Here is a 23645-nt window from a genome sequence, read left to right on the forward strand (position 1 = left end):
GTGATGCATTAATGGAATGGAACAAGAGAGAACCCTAGAAATGACCAAGTGAAGACCGTAAGGAAAGAGGGACTGATGCAAAGTGACACAGGCCGAGTTGAACCTGTGGTCACAACTGTCTTTATTTGTGTCCTTGCTCTGAGCCTTTCCATTTCATCAGGGAAGGGAACTCTCTCCACTGGTGCAGAGCAGCAGAGTAACCCAGAGTGCCGGGGGAGTCGGGAGGGGCGGCCCTTCTGCAGAGTCACATGGCAGTTGTCGGAGCAGGACTTGAACCCTGCTCTTTGGGCTGGTACCCACCCTTTCAAATTGAAGCTATGCATCTCTGCAGTTTTATTCCTTCAGAATTATTTGCTCCAGGAAATGTAGAATCAGAAAAGGAATTTGACCGGGCCCAGGTGTGAGCAAGGCTACACTGTTGTGTAGCCCCACGTGCCTTGTGATAGGTGGGGCATTCACGGTCTGTGATTTGGCAGCATGGGGTCCATCCAGTGTGGGGGTGACCACCCTGTATGGGGGTTCCCTTCCTGCAAGTTGCTTAGGGGCACTGGGAGGTAAAGAGAGTTGTTGGGACCACCCACATTTGAACCTAGGTCTTTCGGACTGTAAGCCTGGCACCCCGTCACCTCTACTTCCCTACCTCCATGCTGATGCTTTTTACAAAGAGTCATTTGACCCTCACAAACAACCCTGTGCAGTTGTGTGTGGGTGAAACTGTTAGGTTTGCAGATCAATTCAGAAGGGGACACCGAGCAGCTGTCTTGTCTTCATCCTAATTTCACTAAAATGTGTATTTCTCTATTTTATCAAAATGCAAGTTGTTTAAAGTTGTCGTGTTGAATGTGGCGTGGATTTGGAGTCAGAGGCCCCAGATTCGCATCTTGGCTCTCCAACCTGGGACAAGTCATGTCCCCTCTTGGGCCTCAGTCTCCTCTTCTGTACGGTGAGCCCCCTGCAGCTCTGAGGCTGTGCTCCCAAGAACTGTCTGTGGCTTGGTGACGGACTTTTGTTTGTCGTCAGTGAGGAGACTGCAAAACCTCTGCAGGATAGCTTTACCTGGGAAGCAGCTGTCCCTTTGCTGTGTGGGCTTCAGTGCCTTCAGCACTGAGCGACTCTCGATTTATGTTTGTTTTTGCAGAGGGGAGGTGAGCAGGGTGAATGTGGTGACTTAGGGGAGGTGCTAATAGGCTCCCGTGGTGTTGGCTGGGGGTAAGCTAGAGAATGAGCCCCCGCCCCTTAGCTCTCAGGTTATTCCTGCCCATGTCATCCCTAGGAGATTTTGCTAGCAGGACTGTGAGAGCTGATTTCGGGAAAATTCAGGGCTCACTTCTTCCAGGGTCCCATATGTCAAATGACTACGATGTCATTATATTTGTTCATTAATTCATCCAAGTATTTATTTATTTGCTCATTTATTTTTAATTTTTGACATTCATTTTAAAAAAATGTTGAGTTCTGAATTCTCTCCAGCCCCTCCCCCACCCTTTGAGAGGGCAAGCAGTGTATCAGTTTTACATGTGAAATCATGCAAAACATACTTTTGTATTAGCTATGTAGCAAAAATAAAGGCAAGAAACAAAGAAAGTGAAAAAAGTCTGTTCCATTCTGCATTCAGAGTTCATCAGTTCTTTCTCTGAATATGGATAGCATTTTTCATCATGAGTCCTTTGGAGCTGTCTTGATCATTGTATGGCTGAGAATAGCCAAGTCATTCACAATTGTTCATCGTATAATATTGCTGTTACTGTATACAGTGTTCTGGTTCTGCTCACTTCACTTTGCATCAGTTCGTGTAAGTCTTCCCAGGTTTTTCTGAGAGTAGCCTGCTCATCATTTCTTATAGTACAAGAGTATTCCACTACATTCATATACCACAGCTTGTTCAGCCGTTCCCTAATTGACAGGGATCCCCTCCATTTCCAGTTCCTGGCCACCACAAAAGGAGCTGCTATGAATATTTTTGTACATGTGGGTCCTTTCCCCTTTGTTATGATCTCTTTGGAATACAGACCTGTTTTTTTAGTATATACTTAAATAAGCAAAGTCTCTCCCCTGATAAAATGAATACTAGCTCTCAGTTGAGGGTCAGGTGGTTTTTGCCTTGGTAACCCCAGGGCTTAGCAACGTGCATTTTATAAATACTTGTTCTTTGACTTATCAGTTTGTTCATAAACTTCAGGAATACTGATTGATGACTCGGGAGTGGATACTCAAAACGTATGGGGTCATGTGGCTAACGGACCAACTAATGGATCGCTGTTTCCTTTGATAGCCACAATCGGATGAAAACTTATGACACCTATGTAGGGATCGGCTGGCTGATCCCTGGGATGGACAGAGGCCTCCTGGGGATGTGTGTGGGGGAAAAGCGGATCATCACCATACCACCTTTCCTGGCCTACGGAGAAGACGGCGATGGTGAGTCATCTGTCTGTTTTTGTAGCACTTCTGAATTCAGCTGTGGCTAGGTGGAACCTTGCCAGGCTTTGTGTTAAGGAAATTGTCTTTGGAATATTTGGGTTTGGGAAGGCAAGTAGAAGTCTGGCTAAGTCAAAATAGCATATAGTAAAAAACAGTCAGCTCCCTGGGACAGTCCCCAGTTAGAAATCCCTGATGAATCAGTGGCCACTCTATGCTCTTCTCCCTCCCCGCGCCGCCATCTTGTTACTAGATATTGTCACTGGAGCTGACTTGTTTCCAGTCTCTCTCCCTGGCCTGCTCCCTCGCTTTCTTCCCATTCTCCATGCTTCTTGGGGTTCAGTGAAGCCCAGGCTCCTGCTAGGAGCAGTAGCACCATACCTCAGCACACAGAGGTGTGGTGACGAACATGGTCTGAACGTGCTCCAGTAGCCATAACAAAGGCAACACGTTAATATGTTGGTTGAGTGTATGATGTGCCAAGATGATACATAATCCACTATATTTTTGATCCCTCGAAAATCTGAGCTGAAGCCAAAGAGCAGAATCGTTGAAAATGTGGATCAAGATGCCACATGTATCCTTTTGGGAAAGAGAATTCATTTATTATTAATTTGTTATAGACAAACACATTTAATATTGATTTCATGAATTTGTTTTTAATACCATTAGCAATCCTCACTTAGATGGTGCTTCAGAGTTTGCAGAGCTACAGCAGCTTCGTAAGGGGGGCTTAGCTTCCTGCCTCTCTCAGAACAGATGTGCAGAGCTCCTGGTGGCATTCTGGCATATTGCTGCCATCACCGAGAGGCAGTTGTGGTGGAAGATGTGGAAGAGACCTCAGGGCCTATTTGTTTAATCCATTTTTAAAATTTTACCTTATATATTTAAATTTTTTAAAAAATGTGGATGTTCTAGTTTGTTATTTATTTATTTTAAACAGTTCTTTCTTTTAAAATTTTGAGTTCTAAATTCTCTCCTTCCTCCCCCCATAGAGAAGGTGAGCAATATGATGTCAATTATACACGTGTTTCCTTTGTCTAATCCATTCTTGGAAGGAATTCCCACTTGGTTCTGATTGCCAGGAAGTCATCTGGCCTCTTCTGAAGGCCCTGGAGGCGGGGGCCTCCCTGCATTGGAAGTCTGTCCCCTGTTCCCTTTGGGACTACTCTCGTTAGGAAGATTCTCCCTGCCGTGATGCCCAGTTCTGTGGCTCTGCCCTCCCCGCCCTTCGGTGCCCAACGGCAAGTCTGACTACGTGACAGCCTGTCAGATACTTGGGCATGGAGCGCTGGGCGGGGAGTCAGAAAGACCTGGGTTCAGATCTGCCCTCAGTCACTCGGCTGGAGTGCGCCTCTGAGCCGATGACTCAGCCTCTCTCTTCCTCACTTGTAAAATGGGCCTGCTGAGAGCGTCTTCCTCCCAGGATTGTGGTGAGGTCCAAGTGAGATCATTGGACAGCGCTGATAGCACAGTGCTGGCACATAGTAGGTGTGCTTCTTTATTCCCTTCTCCCTCTCCCTCCCCCGCTTTCTCCAGCCTAAACGTTCCTAGTTCCCAAAGGAAAGCTCCGTTAAAGCAGAGCTGTCAGCTGAGTGCCCTGCTGCTGGGTGGCCCGGGCCTTGAAGTTACTTTGTAGTCTGTAGACGTTCATCTAGACGGGAGCCTGGTACCTCTCCCAGGAGAACAGAAGCCCCTTGAGGGCAGGGGCTATTTGTGTCTGTGTGTGTGTAGTGCCCAGCGTAGAGCAGTCACTTAGCAGGTGTTTGCTGATTCACCAGCAGACACGCAGCAGAGCTTTCAAAGGTCCAGGATTTCCCCAGTGTGACAGGCTCCTCCACTCCTTAGCAGGCGTTTTCTTCATATGCCGTGGCCAGATCCTTCAGCTGGGGTTTCAGACCTCCAGGGATGAGCCTCTACAAACTTAGCTAGGGTAGGCAGGGCTGGAGGTCACAGACTCCTCCTCCTCCATCACTGACCCCCTGCTTGAACCCTTTCTCATTGGGGAGGGCCCGCAGAGGCTGGCACCCAGCTGTCCTCGGCTTTGGGAATCCGGGAGCCTCCCCAGGCCCTAATAGGGCATTAGATGCATGTGTGCAGGACATACAGCACTCTTGGGTGTGTGCGTGTGTGCATGTGTGCACGTGTATATGTGTGTGAGTATATACAAACGTGTGTGTGTGTGTGTTGGCACACTGGTTTCCCTGCGTCTGGGGGAAGGTGAGGCATGAGGCATGGTGGCGGGGCTGCCTCTGTCCAGCTGGTGCCCATTCCCTGGCCTCGCTTTGTGAGATGGGAAGGAAGATTGAGGAGTGTGAAGAAGGTAGGTCAGTTCCTTTGACATGATTAAGGGCCTAAGAATGGTTTGTTGATTGATTTTTTATAGCCAGCAGCAGCCCTCAGTTCTCCACACACAGGGGCATTCCTAAGAGGATGGAAGCCCCTGGAGGTCTTTTGTCTCGTCATGGTGCTTAGCACATTTTGGCCCAGACCTGCATCATGATTTTATTGGTGTCGGAAACTCCCTCCCCAAGTGCTCATTGGCTCCTGCTTAGCAGCTCCTGGCCTTAGGGAGAGACACAGAATTCCATTTGGGCTGTTTTTAGTCAATGAACGTTGTTAAGAAAGTTAATTACAACTTTCTTTAGGGCTAGTAATTTTTCCTAGTCTACCATAGATGAGAGACGGAGTTTTGCCTTTTTCTTCTGAAAAATTGAAAGTTTTTGTAAGTAACAATTTCCTGTAATTTTTCTTTCCCAAGGCTTCTTAATCATCTGTTCTGTGCTCAGAAATTTATCCTTCAAAAAAAATTGTATAAAATTTTATTTTTTCCCAATTACATGTAGACAATTTTTAACATTTAACATTTAAAAATTTTTTTGAGTTCCAGACTTTCTCTGTCCCTCCCTCACCTCTTCCCTCCCTAGAACAGTAAGTGGTTTGCTATAGGTTATATATATGCCATTATGCAAAACGTATTTCCCTATTATCTGTGCTCAGAAATTTGGAATGTGCTGCTGCCTTTAATGTCTGACTCATGTTGTTGAAACCCATCTGGAGTACCATAGCACGCACCCATGTGTGTCTACCTCCTTGTGTGTGCACACTCGCACTTGTCCCTGTGTTCCCCCACAGTCTGGGCCCCTTCTCCTCTATCCTCCCTCACCAAAGGCTCTGGGCCTCCTAGTCTAGGTTTGGTCCTGGGGGTCTGACCACCAAGCGATTTGTCTCTATTGACTCCCTGGAAATCTGCATAAAGTTTAGGTGGGGTTCAGGCCTCCGGTGCCCACACTAGAGCTCCCCCTTGCAATAGGGGCATAGGCTGAGAGACCATGCATAAGATGCGAAGCAGTCAGGGCTCACACAGACCATCACCCTCCCTACCGAAGGTCTTGTTTTTAGGAGAAGGTAAGCCCCTTGAGGGCCGGGTCAGGCAGGGCCCACTTTGCACCTTGCCTGTGCCTGGCATGCAGCGGGCACCCTCCAGACCTCGACTCGTGGCCTTAGCACAGATAAGAGGCTAGATTGGGGCGGCTCCAGGACTGACTTGGTGTGACGCCTCCTGTCCAACTCCGCCCCTCCCCCCAGGTAAAGACATTCCGGGGCAGGCCTCCCTGGTGTTTGATGTGGCCTTGCTGGATTTGCACAACCCCAAAGACAGCATCACTGTCGAGAACGTGTTTCTGCCAGAAGAGTGTGAGCGCAGAAGCCGCCCCGGGGACTTCCTCCGCTACCACTACAATGCCTCCCTGCTGGACGGCACCTTATTTGACTCCAGGTAATACAGCGGCCGTTAGGGACCAGGCCTTCTGCCGGTCGCTGGGCCGGCACCTGTGGGAGCTTCCTGGAGGGTCCGCCTCAGCGTCCCACATTGTTTCACATCCTCCTGCTTCGAGACCTTGGCTCTGCCCCAGAGGGCTCACTTGCTCTGCTCCCAGCTCAGCTGTTCATTTCCTCCCTCTCTGCTTTTGCTCCAGCTGTGCCCGCTGCCTAGAATGCAGCTGCGCGTTGGCCTCGGCCTCGCCGGATCTCCCAGTCTTTGCACATCTCCACTGTTCAAGCAAGTCCTGCTCGTGCAGAGCCTGGGCTCGTGTTACTGAGTTTCCCTCGGGCCCCACTTTGGCGAATGGCCTTGATTAAAGCCCCAGGTTTGTCTCTGTGTGAGTGAGGCCGACTCTGTCACTGAGCTAAATTCTCATTTTTCATAGCCAGTGTGGATCTGTTAGAGCCTTGCAGTCACGTCCCCTTGGGGTACGGTGGAAAGAGGTTTGGAATCGGGGCCTGGATTCACGTCCTGGCCATGTGGCCTTTGTAAAGCACTTCCCTGCCATTTGGCCTTGTTCTCAGGTTGCTCGGCATGCCCTCTGTGGGAGGCTAGGCCTTCCTTCCAGTCAGGCCAAGTGAGGAGACTCGGGACCTGGGTTTAAGTCCTGGGTCTGACCCTGGACAAGTCAGGCCCCTTCCCAGGCCTTCATTTCCTTTCTCTGTAAAGCGGGGCGGGGCTCAAACTTGATTGTGTTGGGGGGGGCAGATGCCTCCCCGCTGAGACCTGTGACCCCTGGTTGGGGAGAGGAGCTCTTTCCTGACCAGGCCAGTTTGTGTGTGTGCCCTTCAGCTATTCCCGGAACCGCACGTTTGACACCTACATCGGGCAGGGCTATGTGATTGCCGGGATGGACGAAGGTTTGCTTGGTGTTTGCGTTGGAGAGAGACGCCGCATCACCATCCCACCTCACCTGGCCTATGGAGAAGAAGGGCGAGGTGAGCGCTGCTACCCGCACACTTGCCCGAGTCGGCCCACGTCCTCGGGCTGCTAGCGGTTGTGTTTGGGAGCTACAAGGCTTAGTGAGCTGCATCCCAGGTCAGAATGCAGACACGCAGAGGCCTCTTGCTCACTTCTCCCCTCTGCACTTCCTCTGGTCCAGCGACAGTGTGTGCTCCACTGTCCCTCTCCGGGCTCCATGTCTTTGCCCTGGCAGTGGCCCATGCCTGGAACGCTGTCCCTCCTCAGCTCTGCTTCTTGGCTCAGCTCAGCTCCCACCTTCTTCAGGAGACCTTTCCTGGCCTCCCGCCGCTTCCCCTCTAAGGTCACCATGTGCTTACTGTGTGTGTGCCTCGGGGTACCTGGTGACCTGCGGGGCGTCTCTCCCATTCAGATTCGGTCAGGATTTATGGTTTCTCCTTTGCCTGTCTGGTGCGTGGCCCAGTGTAAGCACTTAGTAAATGCTGGCTGATTGCTGGCCGTAACAGGTAAAAGGAGGAAGCACTTCCAGGCCACTTCCCTCCCCTCTCCAGTTAAAAAAAAATCAACTGAGCAACAATTTTTTTTTTTTTAGTGAGGCAGTCGGGGTTAAGTGACTTGCCCAAGGTCATACAGCTAGTGCGGGTCAAGTGTTTGGTCTGAGGCTGGATTTGAACTCAGGTCCTCCTGACTTCAGGGCCGGTGCTCTATCCACTGTGCCAGCTGGCTGCCCCTGAGCAACATTTATTAAGTTCCTGCTGTATGCCAGCTGCTGTCCTGGGTGCTGGAGCACAAAGACAGCAATGAGGCAGGAGAAGGGGAAACTGTATACTTGGGATTTCCTCCTCTGGGGTGGCCCAATTTTCGGGGGCTCAGCAGAACTTGATGAATGATTGTGTCTGGGCTCCGGCAGGCCCTGTGGACTTCTCCGGCTTCAGCCTGTGTGGCAGCCTTGCCCGGCCTCCTGGTGCTAGGCGATGAGACCGGGGATGCCTCCAGAAGCTCTTGGAGCCCCTCCCTGCCCTCCCTTGCTCAGGTCCTTAGCCACCCTTTGGAGAACGTACAGCATGTGTGGAAAGGTTCTTGGTGGTCCCCCCTTTACACTGAGATTGGGGGGCTCCAGCACGGTTCACACCAGATCCAGGGGCCTGGGGGCAGAGGGAGGGGCTGCCTTTGGAGGGGGTCAGCTGGGAAGGGAGGCAGGGTGTGGCCAGCAGAATACTTTCATTCCTCCATTCACTCCTTGCTATAATGGGGTCTTGGAGTAAGGAAGACCCTGTTGGCTTTCCCCACCCCTAGAACCCACCCTCTTCCAGTTTTGCCTGTTTCTGTTGAAAACCACCATCCTTCCCGTGCCCCATGTTTAGAATCTCTGCGTCATCCTTTTCCCCTTCCTGTTTTACCTCCTCCAAAGTCTACTTATCTGCCTCATCTCATTGATTCTGCCTTCACAGTCTCTCCACTCCAAGCTCACCCCCTCCTGCACCTTCGCTTGGACTCCCTGCTCCCAGCCTCTCATTCTCCTCTTCATTACATTCATAGCTGCCCACATCCCCTTCCCTCAGCTCACATCTGACCGTGTCCCTGTCTCAGTGAATGCCTCCATGACATGGCTCAGGCCTCCCTGTTGAGGCCGATTGCCCGTCGCTGGCTTCCATCCAAACTGGCCACTCTGGGACCCTGACCTTCACCTCCTGCTCCTGTCCCTTTATACAGACCGGGTGTCCCAGGAGGCCAGAATGCCTCCCTCTTCTTGCACCTACACCTTTGAGAGCGCTCAGCATCCTTCAAGGTTCTGCTTCCACGCCCTGCCAGAAGCCACTCCTGACATGCACATTAAGTATCCCGTGTCCTGCTGACCTGTGGTAGCCCATCCCCCCAGGAGAACACAGGCCCCTTGAGGACAGGGCTCAGCCTGGCTCTGCTCCCACCCTGACACGCCGTCTTCCTGTGCTATAGGGAACATCCCTGGCTCTGCCGTCCTGGTCTTTGACATCCACGTCATTGACTTCCACAACCCTTCGGACACTGTCAACATCACTTCACGTTTCAAGCCGGACAACTGTTCAGTCCTGAGCAAGAAAGGGGATTACCTCAAGTATCACTACAACGCCTCCCTCATGGATGGCACGAGGCTGGACTCCACGTGAGTGGGGCCATAGGTCCAGGAGGCCGTGGGGGTCTGGAGAGGGATGGCAGAGACAGCTTGTTCTGTGGGGCTCTCGGGTGTGCGTGGGTCCCACGAGCCGTCGGGTTCCTGGGGTAGGTTCAGAGAATGGAGGTGCCCGTGACCTCAGAGGGGGAGCCCTTCCCATGTCTAAGGAAACAGCCTAATGATGAATGTGATGTTGGGTGGATATGGAGGGTTTCTGTCTTCTTCATCTGGGAACAGAGACAGCAGGGTCTAAAGTGGGGGGAACTGCCCAGGAACCAGCAAGTGCGGGGTTCGGGTCCTGCGCCTGATCCTCCAGGGGCCAACCTACATTGGGGCAGGGAGTTTCCTTACTGGAGAAGTGACAAGTGTAATCTTTGTTCCTGCCCTTCAGGAACAGTTTTATCTGTAGATGACAGTTCTTTCTCCTATGGTAAACACAGTTCCATGCTAGTGTGTTTGTCTGTACTTGGATATGGGAAGGGCCTGAATCCATCCGCATGGAGAAGTCCTTCCTGCCCTGCAGATAGCAGCCCATGTGCGGGAGCTGTCTGAGGCAGGGAGAGGTCAAGTGACTTGTCCAAGGTCCTATAGCTGTTCAGAGGTGGGATTTGAACCCAGTTCTTACCCCCCCCCCATTCTCTTGGGTGCGTTTGCCTGTGTGCACTTGGGAGCAGCATCTTCATGTGGGTCTGACTGTCCCGTCCTCCCCTCTGTGCCCAGGAGAGTAGCTGAGGGGGACGGTGCTCTCTCCAGGAGGCGCCCCACCGCACCCTGCCCTGCACGGGCCTCGGGGCACATGATGGAACGGGGAGGGGAGCACCTAGCATGGCCCCTCCTTCTGCTGCTCTCCCCCCATTTTGTCCAAATTGCATTCGCTAGCTGGTGCTGCTCACGCTTGTGGCCTGCTGTTGGGGGCACAGCGTTGACCCCCGTCTGCCCTGCTGGCAGCAGGTGTGGGGTGCTGGAGGACACCTTCCTCACTGGGGCATTGTGAGCTCTGTGGCTGGCATCGTAGGATGTAGAGCTAATCCAGCCAGCAAGCAGTGATTAGGCAGCAACAGGGCCTGGGAGGGTGAATGGAAACAGTCCCTGGCCTCAAGGAGCTTGGGGGTAGCAACACGTATATAAATACTTCTACACAAAGTAAACACAAGGTACTTTTGCTGAGTGTGGGAGGGCCACTAACAGCTGGGAGGGGGATCAGGGAAGGTGTCCTGTCATGGAAGGGGGCTTGCGTTGAGGGATTCCGAGAGGCCCAGGTGAGGAAAGAGCGTGCCAGGCATGGTCGGCCCGGGTAAAGGTGTGGGGGTGGGAGATGAGGAACAGAGAGCGTCCGGTTGGACTGGCCCGAAGAGAGTGAATGAGAACGGGAATCGGGGGGGTTGGGAGCTCTAGCCCTGTCGTTCAGCACATGTGGAGATGGGCCCAGCAAGGTTCCGCAGCCCCCCAGGTGGGGGTGTCAGTTCAGGGATTTGCACGCAGGCCCTCTGCCAGAGAAGCTTCCCATGCACGTGTGCTGATGTGCACTGGTTGGCGGGTGTTGCAGCAGTGGGCATTGATGTGGCCCCCAGAGGTTTTCAGATGGATCCTTACAGCTGCCCATTGAGGTGGGGGAAACAGATGAGGAAACTGAGGTGCAGAGCTCATGCTTACACTGGGGTGCTTCTCAGTGCCAGGGCCAGTGTTCTTTCAGTTCACCCCCCTGCTCCTCAAAAGTTGGTCTGAGGCGCTGTCCACCAGCACCCCGTCATTCCTTAGGACATAGAGTCGTAGAGCAGCTACAGGAGCGCGGCTACAGGAGCGGCCAGAACGAGGGGCCTGACCTGCCACCAGTAGGGGAGCTCGTTGGGGAAGGAGGTAGGGAGGTCATGGCCGTCTCCCTGAGAAGGCCGGGTGGCCCTGTGCCAGTGTTCAGGAGGATGCAGGTTAGAGTTGGGATTGATAATGAATGTCCTTGCCTGTGCCATGGTCCTGTGACGTGAAAGGAGCCAGACCGTGGCCCTGGGGAGTGAGCCTTTCCTGACAGCGGGGATGGGGTGCCCCCTTTCCATCTGAGCCACGTGTAGTTCATTCACAGCATTCTCAGGGGAGTCTCAGTCCACAGTGACTTGGGGTTTGTGACACCATTGTATGCCTTGAGCTTCATTTGTATGTGGCTGGAAATATTAGGATGAGATGGATTCCCTGAGATCTTGCTTCTTTGGGGCTTAAACTTGTGTTTTTAAGTAACGGAAGCAGGGTCTGGCCTGTGACGAGGAAGAAGGTCATTTTTCACGGTCAGCTGGACGCCAGGGCAGCAGCATCTGGTATGGCAAGCAGCCCAGAGAGCGTGATTGGACGTCAGTGTTTCAAAGGAGACTCCCTTAAAAGTAAAACTTGGATTTTGGGAGAAGGCGAAAGGTGAGAGGAAGAATGACCTGAAGTCAGAGGAAATGAACCGTAAGAGAGCTGCCACTGATGTGTAACACCACGAGCATTTCCCAGCGCATTAGCCGCCAAAGGCTTTGGACGAAGCTTTCCCCAGATTCGGAGTGCAAACTACAAACGGCCAGCATCCAAGCAGAGCATGAATTGAAATGATTCTGAGCTGCCTCCTGGGCCCGGCAGGTTGGCCAAGGGGACAAAGATCAGTGGGGGAACACTGTCCCTTTTGTCACGTTGCTTTGGTCTGCCCACAGGCAGTTATTGTTTCCCCAAGTGTTCAGCTCTGTCATCACTTGTGTGAAGAGTCTTTTGGAATGTGTTCACGTAGTTGCTGAGTGTGTGCTAGCCCCCAGGCTCCCAGGCGTTTTGTCCTGTCAGCAGACACTTTACGTGGAATTTTCTCTTTCTAGCTCTCCCTGCTGGGTTTTGTTGGTACTCGTCTAACTTTAGAGCCATGATGCTGTGCAGGCCACCCAGTCCAAGTTCCTTGTTTTGCAGAAAGATGTGCTGGCCTGGCCAAGAGGGCATTGCACGCCTTTTAAAAAATTAAATACAGTTTGAACTCTGAAGAATCGAGGTTGATTTCTGGAGCAGTTAGCCTCCACGTCTCCCCGGGCACAGGAGGGATTGTCCCTAGTCCTCCCTGCTGTCAGGCCTCTCTTTGCAAGGCCAAGCAGAGCTCCCAGGCATGGTGCCCAGGGCCACCGGCTCGGCATCATTGCCACTCACGGCTTCTGAAGCCGAGACTTCTCCAGGCTCCTGAGGATCATGATCTGTGTAAGTGGACGGCCTGCTTGAGCCAAAGTCGTTTTGGTTCCTGGGCTTTTTATAAAGCCAGTTCAAGCTCTGCTGGACAAAAGCCATCCTGTGGGACAGGTGGCCAGCCGTAACTCAGGAGGGCTGAGATGATGATGTGAATTGTGGAAGAATTAGGGCTGGCCTTGTGATTTCTTTGGCACAGGGGGCTCCTGGCAGAGCAGCCTGTCAGCCAGTGGCACCTTGGCATCTGCCCCAAAGCTGAGGGTCCAAATAGTTGCTGAGGCCCATTTCAGCATGATAGGTTTCCTTTGCATCCTCTGTATTTGGCGCACACACTCACACACACTTTATCGGCTCCACTGTAATACTTTCAAATGGGACCTGTCTGTAATGTAGTAAAAGAAAGGAAACTGGTTTGGGGCTGGGAGGAGGATGGTGCGAATGAGAAAACTGCAACCAGAGTTGATGAGAGAAGGAAAGGACAGCGGGCAGCAGAGGTGAGCAGGTTCTGCAGACTGCTCTTTGCCAGAACAGCTCAGCTCCCGTGTATGGTGTGAGCCCTCCCGTTTGGGGATCCTGGGCCTGCCTCTTTCCTGCCTCTGACCCTCTCTCCCAGTTCTCTGACCCCCGTCGGTAAACAAGGTCCCTCAGACCTCTGTTACCTATCTCAGAGGGGGGAGGGGAAATGTTTTGGAGAGCTGAAAGCACCATGTCCCTGGGGCCTCTGGTTATTTAGTCTTCCCTCTGAATCTTGACTAGAACAGTTGCCATGGGCACAGATGTCATTGCCTAGTGCAAGGAAGGAGAGAAGGGAAGGAAAGGAGGGAGGGAGGAGGGAAAAAAGGAAGGAGGAGAGAAAGATTGAAAGAGGAGAGAAGGAAGGGAGGAGCGAGGAAGGGAGGAAGGAAGCCTTTATTAAGCTGCTTGCCAGGCACTGTGCGAAGAGTTTTAAAATGATCTCTTTTGGTCCTCATGAAAGCCCTGGGAGGTAGATGGCTAATGTGATCCCCACTTTACAGCTGAGGAAACGAGAGCAGTTAGGTGACTTGCCCAGGGTCACACAGCTAGGAAGTGTCAGAGGCCAGATTTGAATGTGGGTCTTCCTGAACCCAGGCCCAGCCCTCTGCGCCAGATTGGCGCCGAGCTCTGTGCCCAGGTGAGTCCTTGGAAAGCTGAGTTGGCCTGTATTTGGGAACAGACTTGAAGTTGTTTAGCAGGTTAGGTGATGCCTGAGCTTGCACCCCAGTCGAGTATGCAAGAGCCCAAGGTCAACTCCATATCACCGTGAGGGCTCAGAGGGGGCTCCTTGAGACCCAGGCACCACGAGGTCATGGAGGATGTTGTGCTCGCTCCACCGAGTCCATAACCGATCAGAGGAGCTTGGCCTGACGATCTCCCAAGGAAAGGCCAGAGGCCTGTCGTCCACTTTGGATGTCCTGCGGAGCGTGTCCTTTAGCATCTTGGACAGGAGCTGCCGGTAGACAAGTCAGGTGTTTGGGGAACTGCCTGGCAATGTTTACCTCTAGGATTCTGCCCCTCTTGTGTGGCTGTGAATCTGTGCACTAGAGATTTTGGAGGTCACGGGAGAACGGTGGTGCGATGCATGGGGAGAGGTGGTAGAGGGCGCTGCCCAGAAGACCTGCAGGAAAGGATGTCATCAGAGAAATGTTCAGTGGACAAAGATGGCAGGCTGGCCCCCAGCATGGGAGGGAGCGATGGACCCCTCTGGTGTCCTTGCCATGGCAGGAGAGGAGGAGAGGAAGAGGAGGAAAGCTCCGCCATGTTGGGGGGGGTGCTGGGTCTTGGTGCTGGCTGTCTCCCAGGCCTGGGGTCCTCCCCCTCCTCCCCCTCCTTTCCCTCCTCTGTCTCTTGGCTTTCCTGGCCTCCTTCTAGACTCAGCTCTGACCCGACCTTCTGCAGGTACGCTGCCCTCCCCTGGCCCATGACCCCTCTGTATATATCTGGTTATTTACATTCATTCGATCAGCAAACATTTATTAAGCCTCTGCTATATGGCAGGCACTGTGCTAAGCTGTGGGGATACAAAAAGATCCAAAGCCAGCCCCTGCCCTCAGGGAGCTTGTGCTCTAATTTACACGTTGTCACTTCCATTAGAATCCCCAGAATTTAGCCCAGGGTAAGTGTCTAATAAATGTTTGTTGACTGACTGACCACTTGGAGGGACGTTCACATTGTTCTGAGGGTCTGGGGATCAGGGATAGGACAGCCGGAGATGAGGCAGCACTGTGAGGTCTGCAGCACTTTACGTGTGCGCTCACATTTGAACTTCACAGCTGTTGTTATCATCCCCCTTTTACTGATTGGGAAACTGAGGCTGAGAGAGGTTATGTGACTGCCTGGAGACACACAGAAGGAAGGGCCAGGGGCAGAATTTGAATTCCGATCTTCCCTCCTCCAAGGCTAGTGCTTTCCTCATTGTGCCCTCGCTGCACTGTGGGGCTGGCGGCCTTTTCTTGCTTTGGGGGCCAAGGAGGCACGGTTGTAGCCTGAGGCAGGCAGGGTATGTCCTGTGGCCAGGAGGCCTGGGCATGTGGGGTGCCAGACTTTCAGTGCTAGAGGCACCTCCGTCTATCCAAAAAGGAACCCCCCCCAAAGCCCTGTGTGATGACCCCCTGAGGCCCAGCCCTTTCTCTGCCCCTCACTTTCCCCACATGACTGTTGTGTTCCCCAACCCCAGGGCATAGGAGCCTGGGTCATTGACTTAGACGTGCTCAAGGTCAGGGCCACCAGCACAGAGCCCCCCTGGTGCTGGGGGGCATCTCCTGGCCCCGATGGCACGGCCTCACGAGATTGCACTGAGGCCCGTGCTGGAGAAAAGGAGGAGGGAGCCCTGGGCTTCTGCCCATGTGCTCGGGGCCTGGCCCCCTCAGGGGAAGGGGGGTGTCATCGTAGGGGCAGGGGGCCCCAAATGAGGGGGTTGGCTCAGTGTCGGCTGGGTCTGAGGACGGCGTCATGTATGATGACAATAAATACCAGACAAGAATCCTCAGAGGAGTGCTCGCCACAGGGTTGGACTTTTTGTGAACAGATTTACAAGTTGCCAACACAGAACATTCCATTTCATTTTTCAGACTTAATTTGGGCAAAACCTATAATATCGTTCTGGGATCGGGACAGGTCGTGCTGGGGATGGATATGGGACTCCGAGACATGTGTGTGGGAGAGAAGCGGACGGTCGTCATCCCACCCCACCTTGGCTATGGGGAGGCCGGAGTGGGTGAGTGAAGGAATGGGAGGGGAGGTCGGCCCTGGGTATCACTTTGTTCATTCCTTTCTGAAGGGGAAGAGGGTAGGTATGATGTTTAAATCTTCATTTATCTTCCACTTAAAATTGGAAGTAAAAATATCTAGCATTTGGTTAAAATGAGCTTCCCGAAGCCTTGTCCTGCAAATGCTGTCGATACTGACCCTTTAAAAAAAGAGTGTGTTCAGCCAAGATGACTTTCACCTCCCGAAGCCACAGTCGTGACCAGTTGCGGGGGTGCAGGCAGTCCTGGGACCCCTATGGGATGCCACATGGCTGAGCCCCTCTCTTTCCTGGGGTTGTGGGCCGATGACCATGGAAGGCCTTTAGCTCCCAAACATTCTCTATTCAAATAGGAAATCCTGGAAGATTGAGGACTAGATGAGGATGACCCCACGAGGTCCGAGCCGTGGAGCCCAGGAAGGCTTGGGGCAGCCCTCTTGCTGGTTTAGGGAGGTCGTGTCCCGATGAAGGGATGCCCTAGGTCTTTGTACGATCCTGTTTCATTAATTGGTCTGTCAGAGTGTAAGCACCTGGGGACCAGGCCTGGTCAGTTAGTCCTCTTTCTCCAGCACTTAGTACGGCCTGGTACCCTGTAGACACTTAACAGATGCTGCTGCTTGGGGGGTCCACAGCTTAGGAGGTGCAGTTTTGTGCTTGGAGTCTGGAAGATGTGGGTTTAGACCTGGCCTATATATTCGCTCTGGGACCCCGGGTAATCCACTCAATCTCTGCCTGCATCCGGCAGCTCTCCAGGACAAAGATGGGTTGTGATTTGCATTGGGGGAAGGGAAGAACCATTTATATACAAACATATGTACACCTACTAGGTGCTAAGCACTTTCATGAATGTGATCTCATTTGGTCCTCGCACCAGCCTTGCGAGGGAGATGCTATTATGGTCCTCATTTTACTGATGAGGAGACTGAAGCAGATAGAGGTTGTGTGACTTGCCCAGGGTCACACAGCTACTAAGTGTCTGAGGCCGGATTTGAACTCAGGTCTACTGTGCTATAAGCTACCTATAAGTTCCTCCACCAGAACTTCCCTGTGGCTGACTACATCTGTGCCCCTGGGGCGGGCTCTTTGTTCTCACAGCGGGAGAGGTGCCAGGGAGTGCCGTGCTGGTCTTTGACATTGAACTTCTTGACCTGGTGTCCGGCCTGCCTGAAGGCTACATGTTTATCTGGAACGAGGAGGTGTCCCCCAACCTCTTTGAAGAAATCGACAAGAACGGCAATGGAGAGGTCCTTCTGGAGGAGGTAACTGGGGGGGCCAGCCCCTGCCTGGTGGACCAGGGGCCCCCTTGTAGGCTGCCCATGGGGGAGGCCTCCAGGCTGGGGCGGGCTGTGGCCTGCTCCACGCCTGGATGGCGATGCTGACAAGGACATTTCTCTTGTCGTCAGACCTCAGTTTGCCCTTGGCAGCTGTCTTATGGGACCAAGTGGGAGGAGAGCGGTCCCTCCTCCATGGGTAGCCCCTTCACATAGGCCTGGAGAGCGAGAGCCACCCTCCGAGGTCAGGCAGTCCCACCCCTTATTTTACAGATGAGGAGACCGAGGTTCTGGGAGTGACTTGCCCCAGTCTCGCTGGGTTTGGCCCCACACTCTTGTCCTCCCACACTGGGGGGGGCGGCTTGGGTCAGGGCATGTCTGTTGGCCATAGAACAAAGGCTCCCCCTTCCTTTTCTCTGCAGTTCTCAGAATACATCCATGCCCAGGTGGCGTCCGGCAAGGGGAAGCTCGCACCAGGCTTTGATGCGGACATGATCGTGAAGAACATGTTCACCAACCAGGACCGGAACGGAGACGGCAAAGTCACGGCAGAAGAATTTAAGCTGAAAGACCAGGAGGCCAGACATGACGAGCTGTGACCAAGGGAGAGGGGCCGCCTTGTCACCTCCATGGCGCGGCTCGTGGGTGGGAGGTGAAGAGGGACATCAGCCCCAGAGTTCTACTGTGTAAAGACTTTTGCTTTTGTTTTCTAACTTCCAGTTTCTTTTTGTTTAGAAGTTTCTCTAGATGTATAAAGTCAGCAGAAGAGAGCCCCCTCCAGGGTATCAGCCAGCCCCCCCAGAGCCTGGAATCCTGGTCCTGGGTCCCAGAGAGTCTGCCCCCTGCCTCCCCTAAGGCAGCCCTTTGGCTTCCTTGGTCCTTACGTCCTGCAGGTCGGGCTGTCCTCTCGTGGTCATCCAGTGATGAATCCTGGGGCCAGAGTCCTCCTCCCCTGCTCTGTAGAGCAGGGCTACTTCCCCACTGCTGTGCCCCAGCCCCCTGAAGTCGATGGCCCCCTCCTCACAAGCCTGTTGTTAAATGCACAAGATAAAGTCCAGGAATGACAGAGGTGGCCGATCCTGGGGAGACGCAGGTATCCATGTCCCCCGAGGCTTAGTGCACGCTTCCAGTGGCACCAAGACTTGGGGGACCCTCAGTCCAAGCTCACAGACCCTGGTGTGTGGCTGCCCTCCGCCAAGGACCAGCCACCTGCCGGTGCCCGTCTGCCTGGCACAGGAAGCCATTGGCCCTCACACCAGCCTGTCCTCATCAGCCGCTTCTCTGACAAGCGCGAATGATTCCTGAGCCTTCTGCTGTGCCCGCCTCTTCATCTCATGTAGTGAAAACTGGGCGAGAGCGCTGGCCACTCCCAGAGGCCCTGGGCTGCCGCCGTTTATCTGACTGTGTGATGGCATTGCATCCCAGTGTAGCTCAAGAGCAGACCATGAGAATGCTGGGCCCGGGCCGTGCCCCGTGGGCTGATGGCAGAGTTTTTGTTACATAAAACAGTGAATGAGGTTTTCTGGTGGCAGTGTGTCTTCTTGGGAGGCCGCCCGCGATGGGGCACAATCTGGGGGGGGCTGAGGAAGGTGTTTTCCCGCTGAGTGTGAGGACAGAGCTTAGCGCAGAAGCCCCAGGCGTGGCTGTGTGAGGCGGGGCCATCATTTAGCCTCCCGGTGGCCCGGGCATTCCAGAGGGCACAGCTTGAGCAAAAGTGCGAGGGCAGGAGAAGACAGGGCCTGTTCTGCAGCGTGGGGGGAGGCTGGAGAGTGGTGAGCCCAGACCCTCGGGCCTCCCAGTCCAGACTCCCACAGCCTCTTTCCGTGTTCATTGTGCCCCGCTCGGCACTCTTGGCTGGCTCTCTCAGTTACTATGATTGGCTCGAGATCCTAAATGGAACCAATCAGAACATTTGCATAAGATTGGTGAACAAAAGCCCTCCTGCAGGCTGCTGAGCCCTGGAAGCTAGGTCTGGAACACTGGTCATTTCGGTTCCTTAGAAAGGAATGAAAACAATGTGATAAAAAGGAACAGCTGAGAGACCACTGGCTCCTCTTTGGGGTTTTCTTCTGCCCTGTTCCCTTCCTGTGCCCAAGGTGGGAAGGGATCCCTTCCGGCCCCATTCTCAAGGCCCAGCTCACAGACCCCGGTGTTGTCTGTCCTTCATTCTCAGAGAGGACCGTGACACAGGGAGTGATGCTGTGACATGCAAGTGCATTGCACTGAAGTGAGGCCGGGCTGCGCAAGGTCACCAGCCTCACTCTCTCCTCCGGAGCCGTCTGGGTCCAGTGCCCAGATATGGATCGGGACGACTGGAGAAGGCCCACGATGCAGTGGGAGACCTTAGCCTTTTTAAGCAAAGGTCTTTAACAGGTCTCAGTTTGACTGAAGCAATGCCCATTCAGTAATTAAGGCTAGGTAAGAAATGAGGCAGAGAATGGCCTCTTTTAGTTAGTTAAAAAAAAAAAAGTCAACCTGGGAGGGAAAGACCCTCAGAGTTTCTGGTCAAAACTGAAAAATTGCTATTACCATTCACTCTGAGCCATCAGGGCCCAAAAAATGACTTCTTGTTGGCCAGTCAGTGGTCTACGTTTAAGGCTTGGTTCTTAAAAAAGAAATCCAGCTCATAAACCCCGAGATATCTTTCGAGGTTTTATTGATCAAAATTCATATTTCTTTAGGCAGAGTACCCACAGGTAAGGGTATGTATGTGCACAGAGGGAGAGGAGGGACAGGAAGGAGGGAGGGAAGGAAGGAAGGTGAGAGAGCGTTGCTGCACTGGAACTGGCCAGTGGGGTCCCAGTGGGGCAGCTCATGCTACTGACAGTTGTTTGCCCTTTCTTTTCGAAGAGGACCCGTGACATCAGGGAGGTGATGCTGTGACTTGCAAGTGATTGGGTTTAAGTGAGGCAGGGCTGGGCACAGTGGGAGACCTTGGCCCTTTTAAGCTAGTCTTTCCTGGGTCTCAGTTTGACTTAAGCAATGCTCATTCGTGACTCCTCCGTGGACCACATCTGTCCTTCCTGGGCGTTTACTGCCGCCCTCTCCCTCCCCCGCCCCAGGCTCCACCACACTGTGTCACTGAGGGCTGTTTGGTGCCTTCCCCTCCTCCACAGTGAGCTCTGTGAGGGAAGGGAGGCGGCCTCATTGATACCCAAGACCTCAGCTCCCTCACTTTACAAATACGGAGACAGGCCCACAAAGAGGAATGGCACGCCCAGTCCCCAGTCTGGAGCAGAACTGGGGCTTGGACCACATGGTCTTCACTTCCCCCGTGCCACGTGGCCATGCTTAGTTTCCCTCGTCATCGAGTCTCCCACCATGCCCACGGTGCCCACCTGTGGCCACCGTGAAGCTCTCTACCGATGCCGACTCTTGCCTAGCAGGGGGAACTCGGACCTTGCGTGCTCCTCACCAACACAGCCTCTCCATTGGAAGCTGGGTTTCCTAAGATATTACCCTTAACAGACCCTGGAAGTGGGCGCTCAGCCTGGCTCTGCCCCTTGCTGTCGGGGTGGTTTCCTTCCTCTGGGACTCGATTTCCTCATCTGTAAAGGGACCAAATGACTTCTAAAGTGCTGATTTTCAGGCCCCGAGTTCAAGTTTGGCATAAATAGGATATTTATGAAATAAATAGGAAACTAGGTGGAGTGGGAAGCATGCCTGGGTTGGGGTCTGATGACCAGGGTTCCAATCCTGCCTTGCCATTTCCTACTTTTCACGATCTTAAATATGTTTGTAAATGCCAGTGGATTTTGGTGCAGCAACGAAGAGAAAGCGGCCCCCATTGACACAACACTGCTCTGAGAAAGCTGCATTTTTGTTTTCCTTCAGCCAGAGAAAACTTGGATTTCTGGCAGAGCTGTTTGGATCATCTGGAGAAAAGGAGGTGGAAGGGGGGCAGGGGAGAGAGCTCAGTCTCCTTCCCTTTGAGATGGGTTTGTTTTTCAGACAGCCTCCCAGACTCAAGCGGGGGGCTGCTCTCTGGGGCCCCTCCGCAGATGCCAAGGCTCATTCTCTCTCTCTCTCTCTCTCTCTCTCTCTCTCTCTCTCTCTCTCTCTCTCTCTCTCTCTCTCTCTCTCTCTCTCTCTCTCTCTCTCTCTCTCTCAGGTTCCTTCCCTGGAAACTCAGAGGGTTCTAATTAAGAGAATGCAATGCCCGAAACCCACTGCTAGAAGCTTGGGGGGGGAGGCCGCCCACTGCCCTCTTGGAGCTGGTTTCAGATAGGTAGCAAACATCTGATGCTGGTGGCCGTCTCTTTCTCCTAAGGGCGCAGATCTCTGGTGACATCTTTGCTTTACAGAGGCAGAGTTGAGGCTTTGCTTTAAATGAAGACCATTAAGTGAGGCCTTAGGGCTTCTCCCATACCGGGAGAGGCCTTTAAAGGGGAAGCCACCTCAGACAGCTTAGGAGCACAGCAGCGAAAGGGAAGTCGGCTCCCCTTCATGTTTTATGGAGCTGGCTTTCATGGGTACCAAGAACTGGAGGGAAGGATTTCACGAAAAGGGGCAAAGATGGCTAGGGCGTACAGGGAGGGGGTGGGATAACTCGTGTGGAGCACAGTTCTGGAGCTGGACGGGGCCGTACATCTGCAACTGCCTTGCTTTGCAGATGAGGCCCATGTGGGGCCTGTCAGTCAACAAGCATTTATTAGACACCTACTGTGTGCCAGGCACTGTGCTGAGTGTCGGGGTTAGACAGAGAGGCAAAACCCGTCCTCAAGGGGCTGGCAGGCTTATGGGGAGACACTGAATTAAATGAATGCATACAAAAATTGGATCAGGAGTTCCACCTTTTGTTGTGCATGGACCCCTTGGGCAGAGCCCCTTCCTCCTCTTTCTTTCCCCCTCCTCCTCCTCCCCCTCCCTGCCCTCCTCTTCCTCCCCCCTCTTCTCAGCAGGAGCCTCCCCCATCTTAGGTTCTGGTGGGATCATGGTCCTCCCCCCATTCTCCTCTGCATGATGCTCTTCCCCTCCCTGCAGGCCCCAGCCCCTCCTCCTTGGAAGCCCTGCCTCTAAGTTGGGACCAGCATTTTCCATTTTCATAGGAGCTTGGGAGCCATTCAGCGCTGCCCACCTCCCATTGAGCTGTGCCCTCTCTCCCCTTCCCTTTGCCTCCGTCCCCCTCTCCCGTCATCTTTCATGTGCGGCTGCTTTAATCTCCTTTCTGCACAGTCACTCATGTGCTACCCAAATAAGGCTCCCCCCAATGCAGGCGCTGACAGTCTGAACCAGAAGGATTGCCTCAGGGTGCAGGACCCCCTCTGGGGCTGCTTAGCACTGAGGGGGGTACGTGACTTGCCCAGGGAAACAATCCCACATCAGGAGTGAGACTTGAACCCAGGTCTTCCTGTGTGGTGCTGGTGCTACCCATTGTACCATACTGGGGCTACAAAGATAAAAACAGTCCCTGCTCTCAAAGAACTTATGCTCGTGCCAGACTGGAAAAGGACCACAGCAGCGTGACTTTGGGCAGGTCATTTAGACTTGGGGAGCCTCAGTTTCTTCATCTGTAAAGTGGGAGGGCTGGTCTTCCCTCCAGTTCGTCCTCTTCAGTTGTGAGCTCCATGAGGGCAGGGCCCGTCTTTGCCTCTGTCTGTATCCCAGGAGGTTAACACAGTGCCTGGCACACAGGAGGTGCTTGGTAACTATTTATTGAACTAATAAATGTTATTGAAGATAGGATAGGATTTGGGTCGTGACCCCCAAGGGTATGGGGGGCAGAGGTGGAGAGAGGAGATCAGCTCGGGGATGCCTCTGGCTCCTCAGTCAATAGGCAGCACTCTAGCTGTCTCTGCTGCCTGCTCCAGGGAAACCTCATCTGAGTAAGAAGCTCTTTACGAAGGAACGCTGCGGTGGTGGGGGGCTTCAGGAAAAGGGGAGGGAAGGAGAAAGGTCTGGGTGTGCCTGGAGTAGGTGGTGCAAGAAGGAACGCCGATCAGCAGGGTCTGGGGCCGTAAACGGGAGAGAAGGGAAGGGTCCTGCCCGGGATGAGGCTGTGCGTCCTCCAGCTCTGCTCTGGACTCTGCACTTTGCACCGGGCAGGGTACACCCCCTCACTTTTTAGCTCCCTGTTTTCTTCCCTTGAGGGCAGGGGCTGCCTTTCTTTCTGCTGCCCTTGGCCCAGTGTGCCTGGCACCTAGGAGGTGCTTGATAAAGGTTAGCTGTGTGCCTTTGGATAAGCAGCTTAACTTGTCTGGCCCGCGTTTTGTCATTTATGATGAGGGGATGAAACACCATGATCTGGGAGGTCCCTTCTATTTGTAACTCCATGAAAGCACCATGCTTATTATTGAGGTGGAATGGGACAATTACTAATCCCTCAGAACAGTGGAAGCCTTGGCCTCGAGCTCCCTCCTTCGTGGTCTGGCCCACGTCAGCTGGGAATGGTGAGAGTGGCTCCTGTGACTCGAGGCCAAGGCTCAGGCCAGTGTCCAGCCTTTGAAAAAAAAGCCTCTCTTGAGTAAAATGAGCATGGGAAACCTGGAACCCTGCCGAAGGACCAGCTCCAGGATGGCAGAATGGAAGATCTGGGTTCAAATCTTACTTCTGCTACTTACCAGGTGACCTTGGGCCAGTCCTCAGTCTTCTCATCTATAAAATGAGGAG

General features: G+C 53.3%; 1 protein-coding gene across 1 annotated transcript in view; it reads left to right on the plus strand.

Annotated features, from left to right (window-relative positions):
- Nucleotides 1–18554, plus strand: part of FKBP9 (FKBP prolyl isomerase 9) — a 34693-nt gene extending 16139 nt beyond the window's left edge. Inside the window, exons 4-10 of the mRNA XM_020968970.2 lie at nucleotides 2273–2418; nucleotides 6007–6196; nucleotides 7034–7179; nucleotides 9119–9305; nucleotides 15590–15735; nucleotides 16861–17024; nucleotides 17459–18554. Coding sequence (XP_020824629.1) covers nucleotides 2273–2418; nucleotides 6007–6196; nucleotides 7034–7179; nucleotides 9119–9305; nucleotides 15590–15735; nucleotides 16861–17024; nucleotides 17459–17635 — 1156 coding nt within the window. The 3' untranslated portion in view covers nucleotides 17636–18554. The remainder of the gene's footprint in view (nucleotides 1–2272; nucleotides 2419–6006; nucleotides 6197–7033; nucleotides 7180–9118; nucleotides 9306–15589; nucleotides 15736–16860; nucleotides 17025–17458) is intronic.
- Nucleotides 18555–23645: the final 5091 nt, after the last annotated feature.

This window comes from Phascolarctos cinereus, unplaced genomic scaffold (genome assembly GCF_003287225.1).
Source record: "Phascolarctos cinereus isolate Bilbo 61053 unplaced genomic scaffold, phaCin_HiC Scaffold_4;HRSCAF=312, whole genome shotgun sequence".
NCBI lineage: Eukaryota > Metazoa > Chordata > Mammalia > Diprotodontia > Phascolarctidae > Phascolarctos > Phascolarctos cinereus.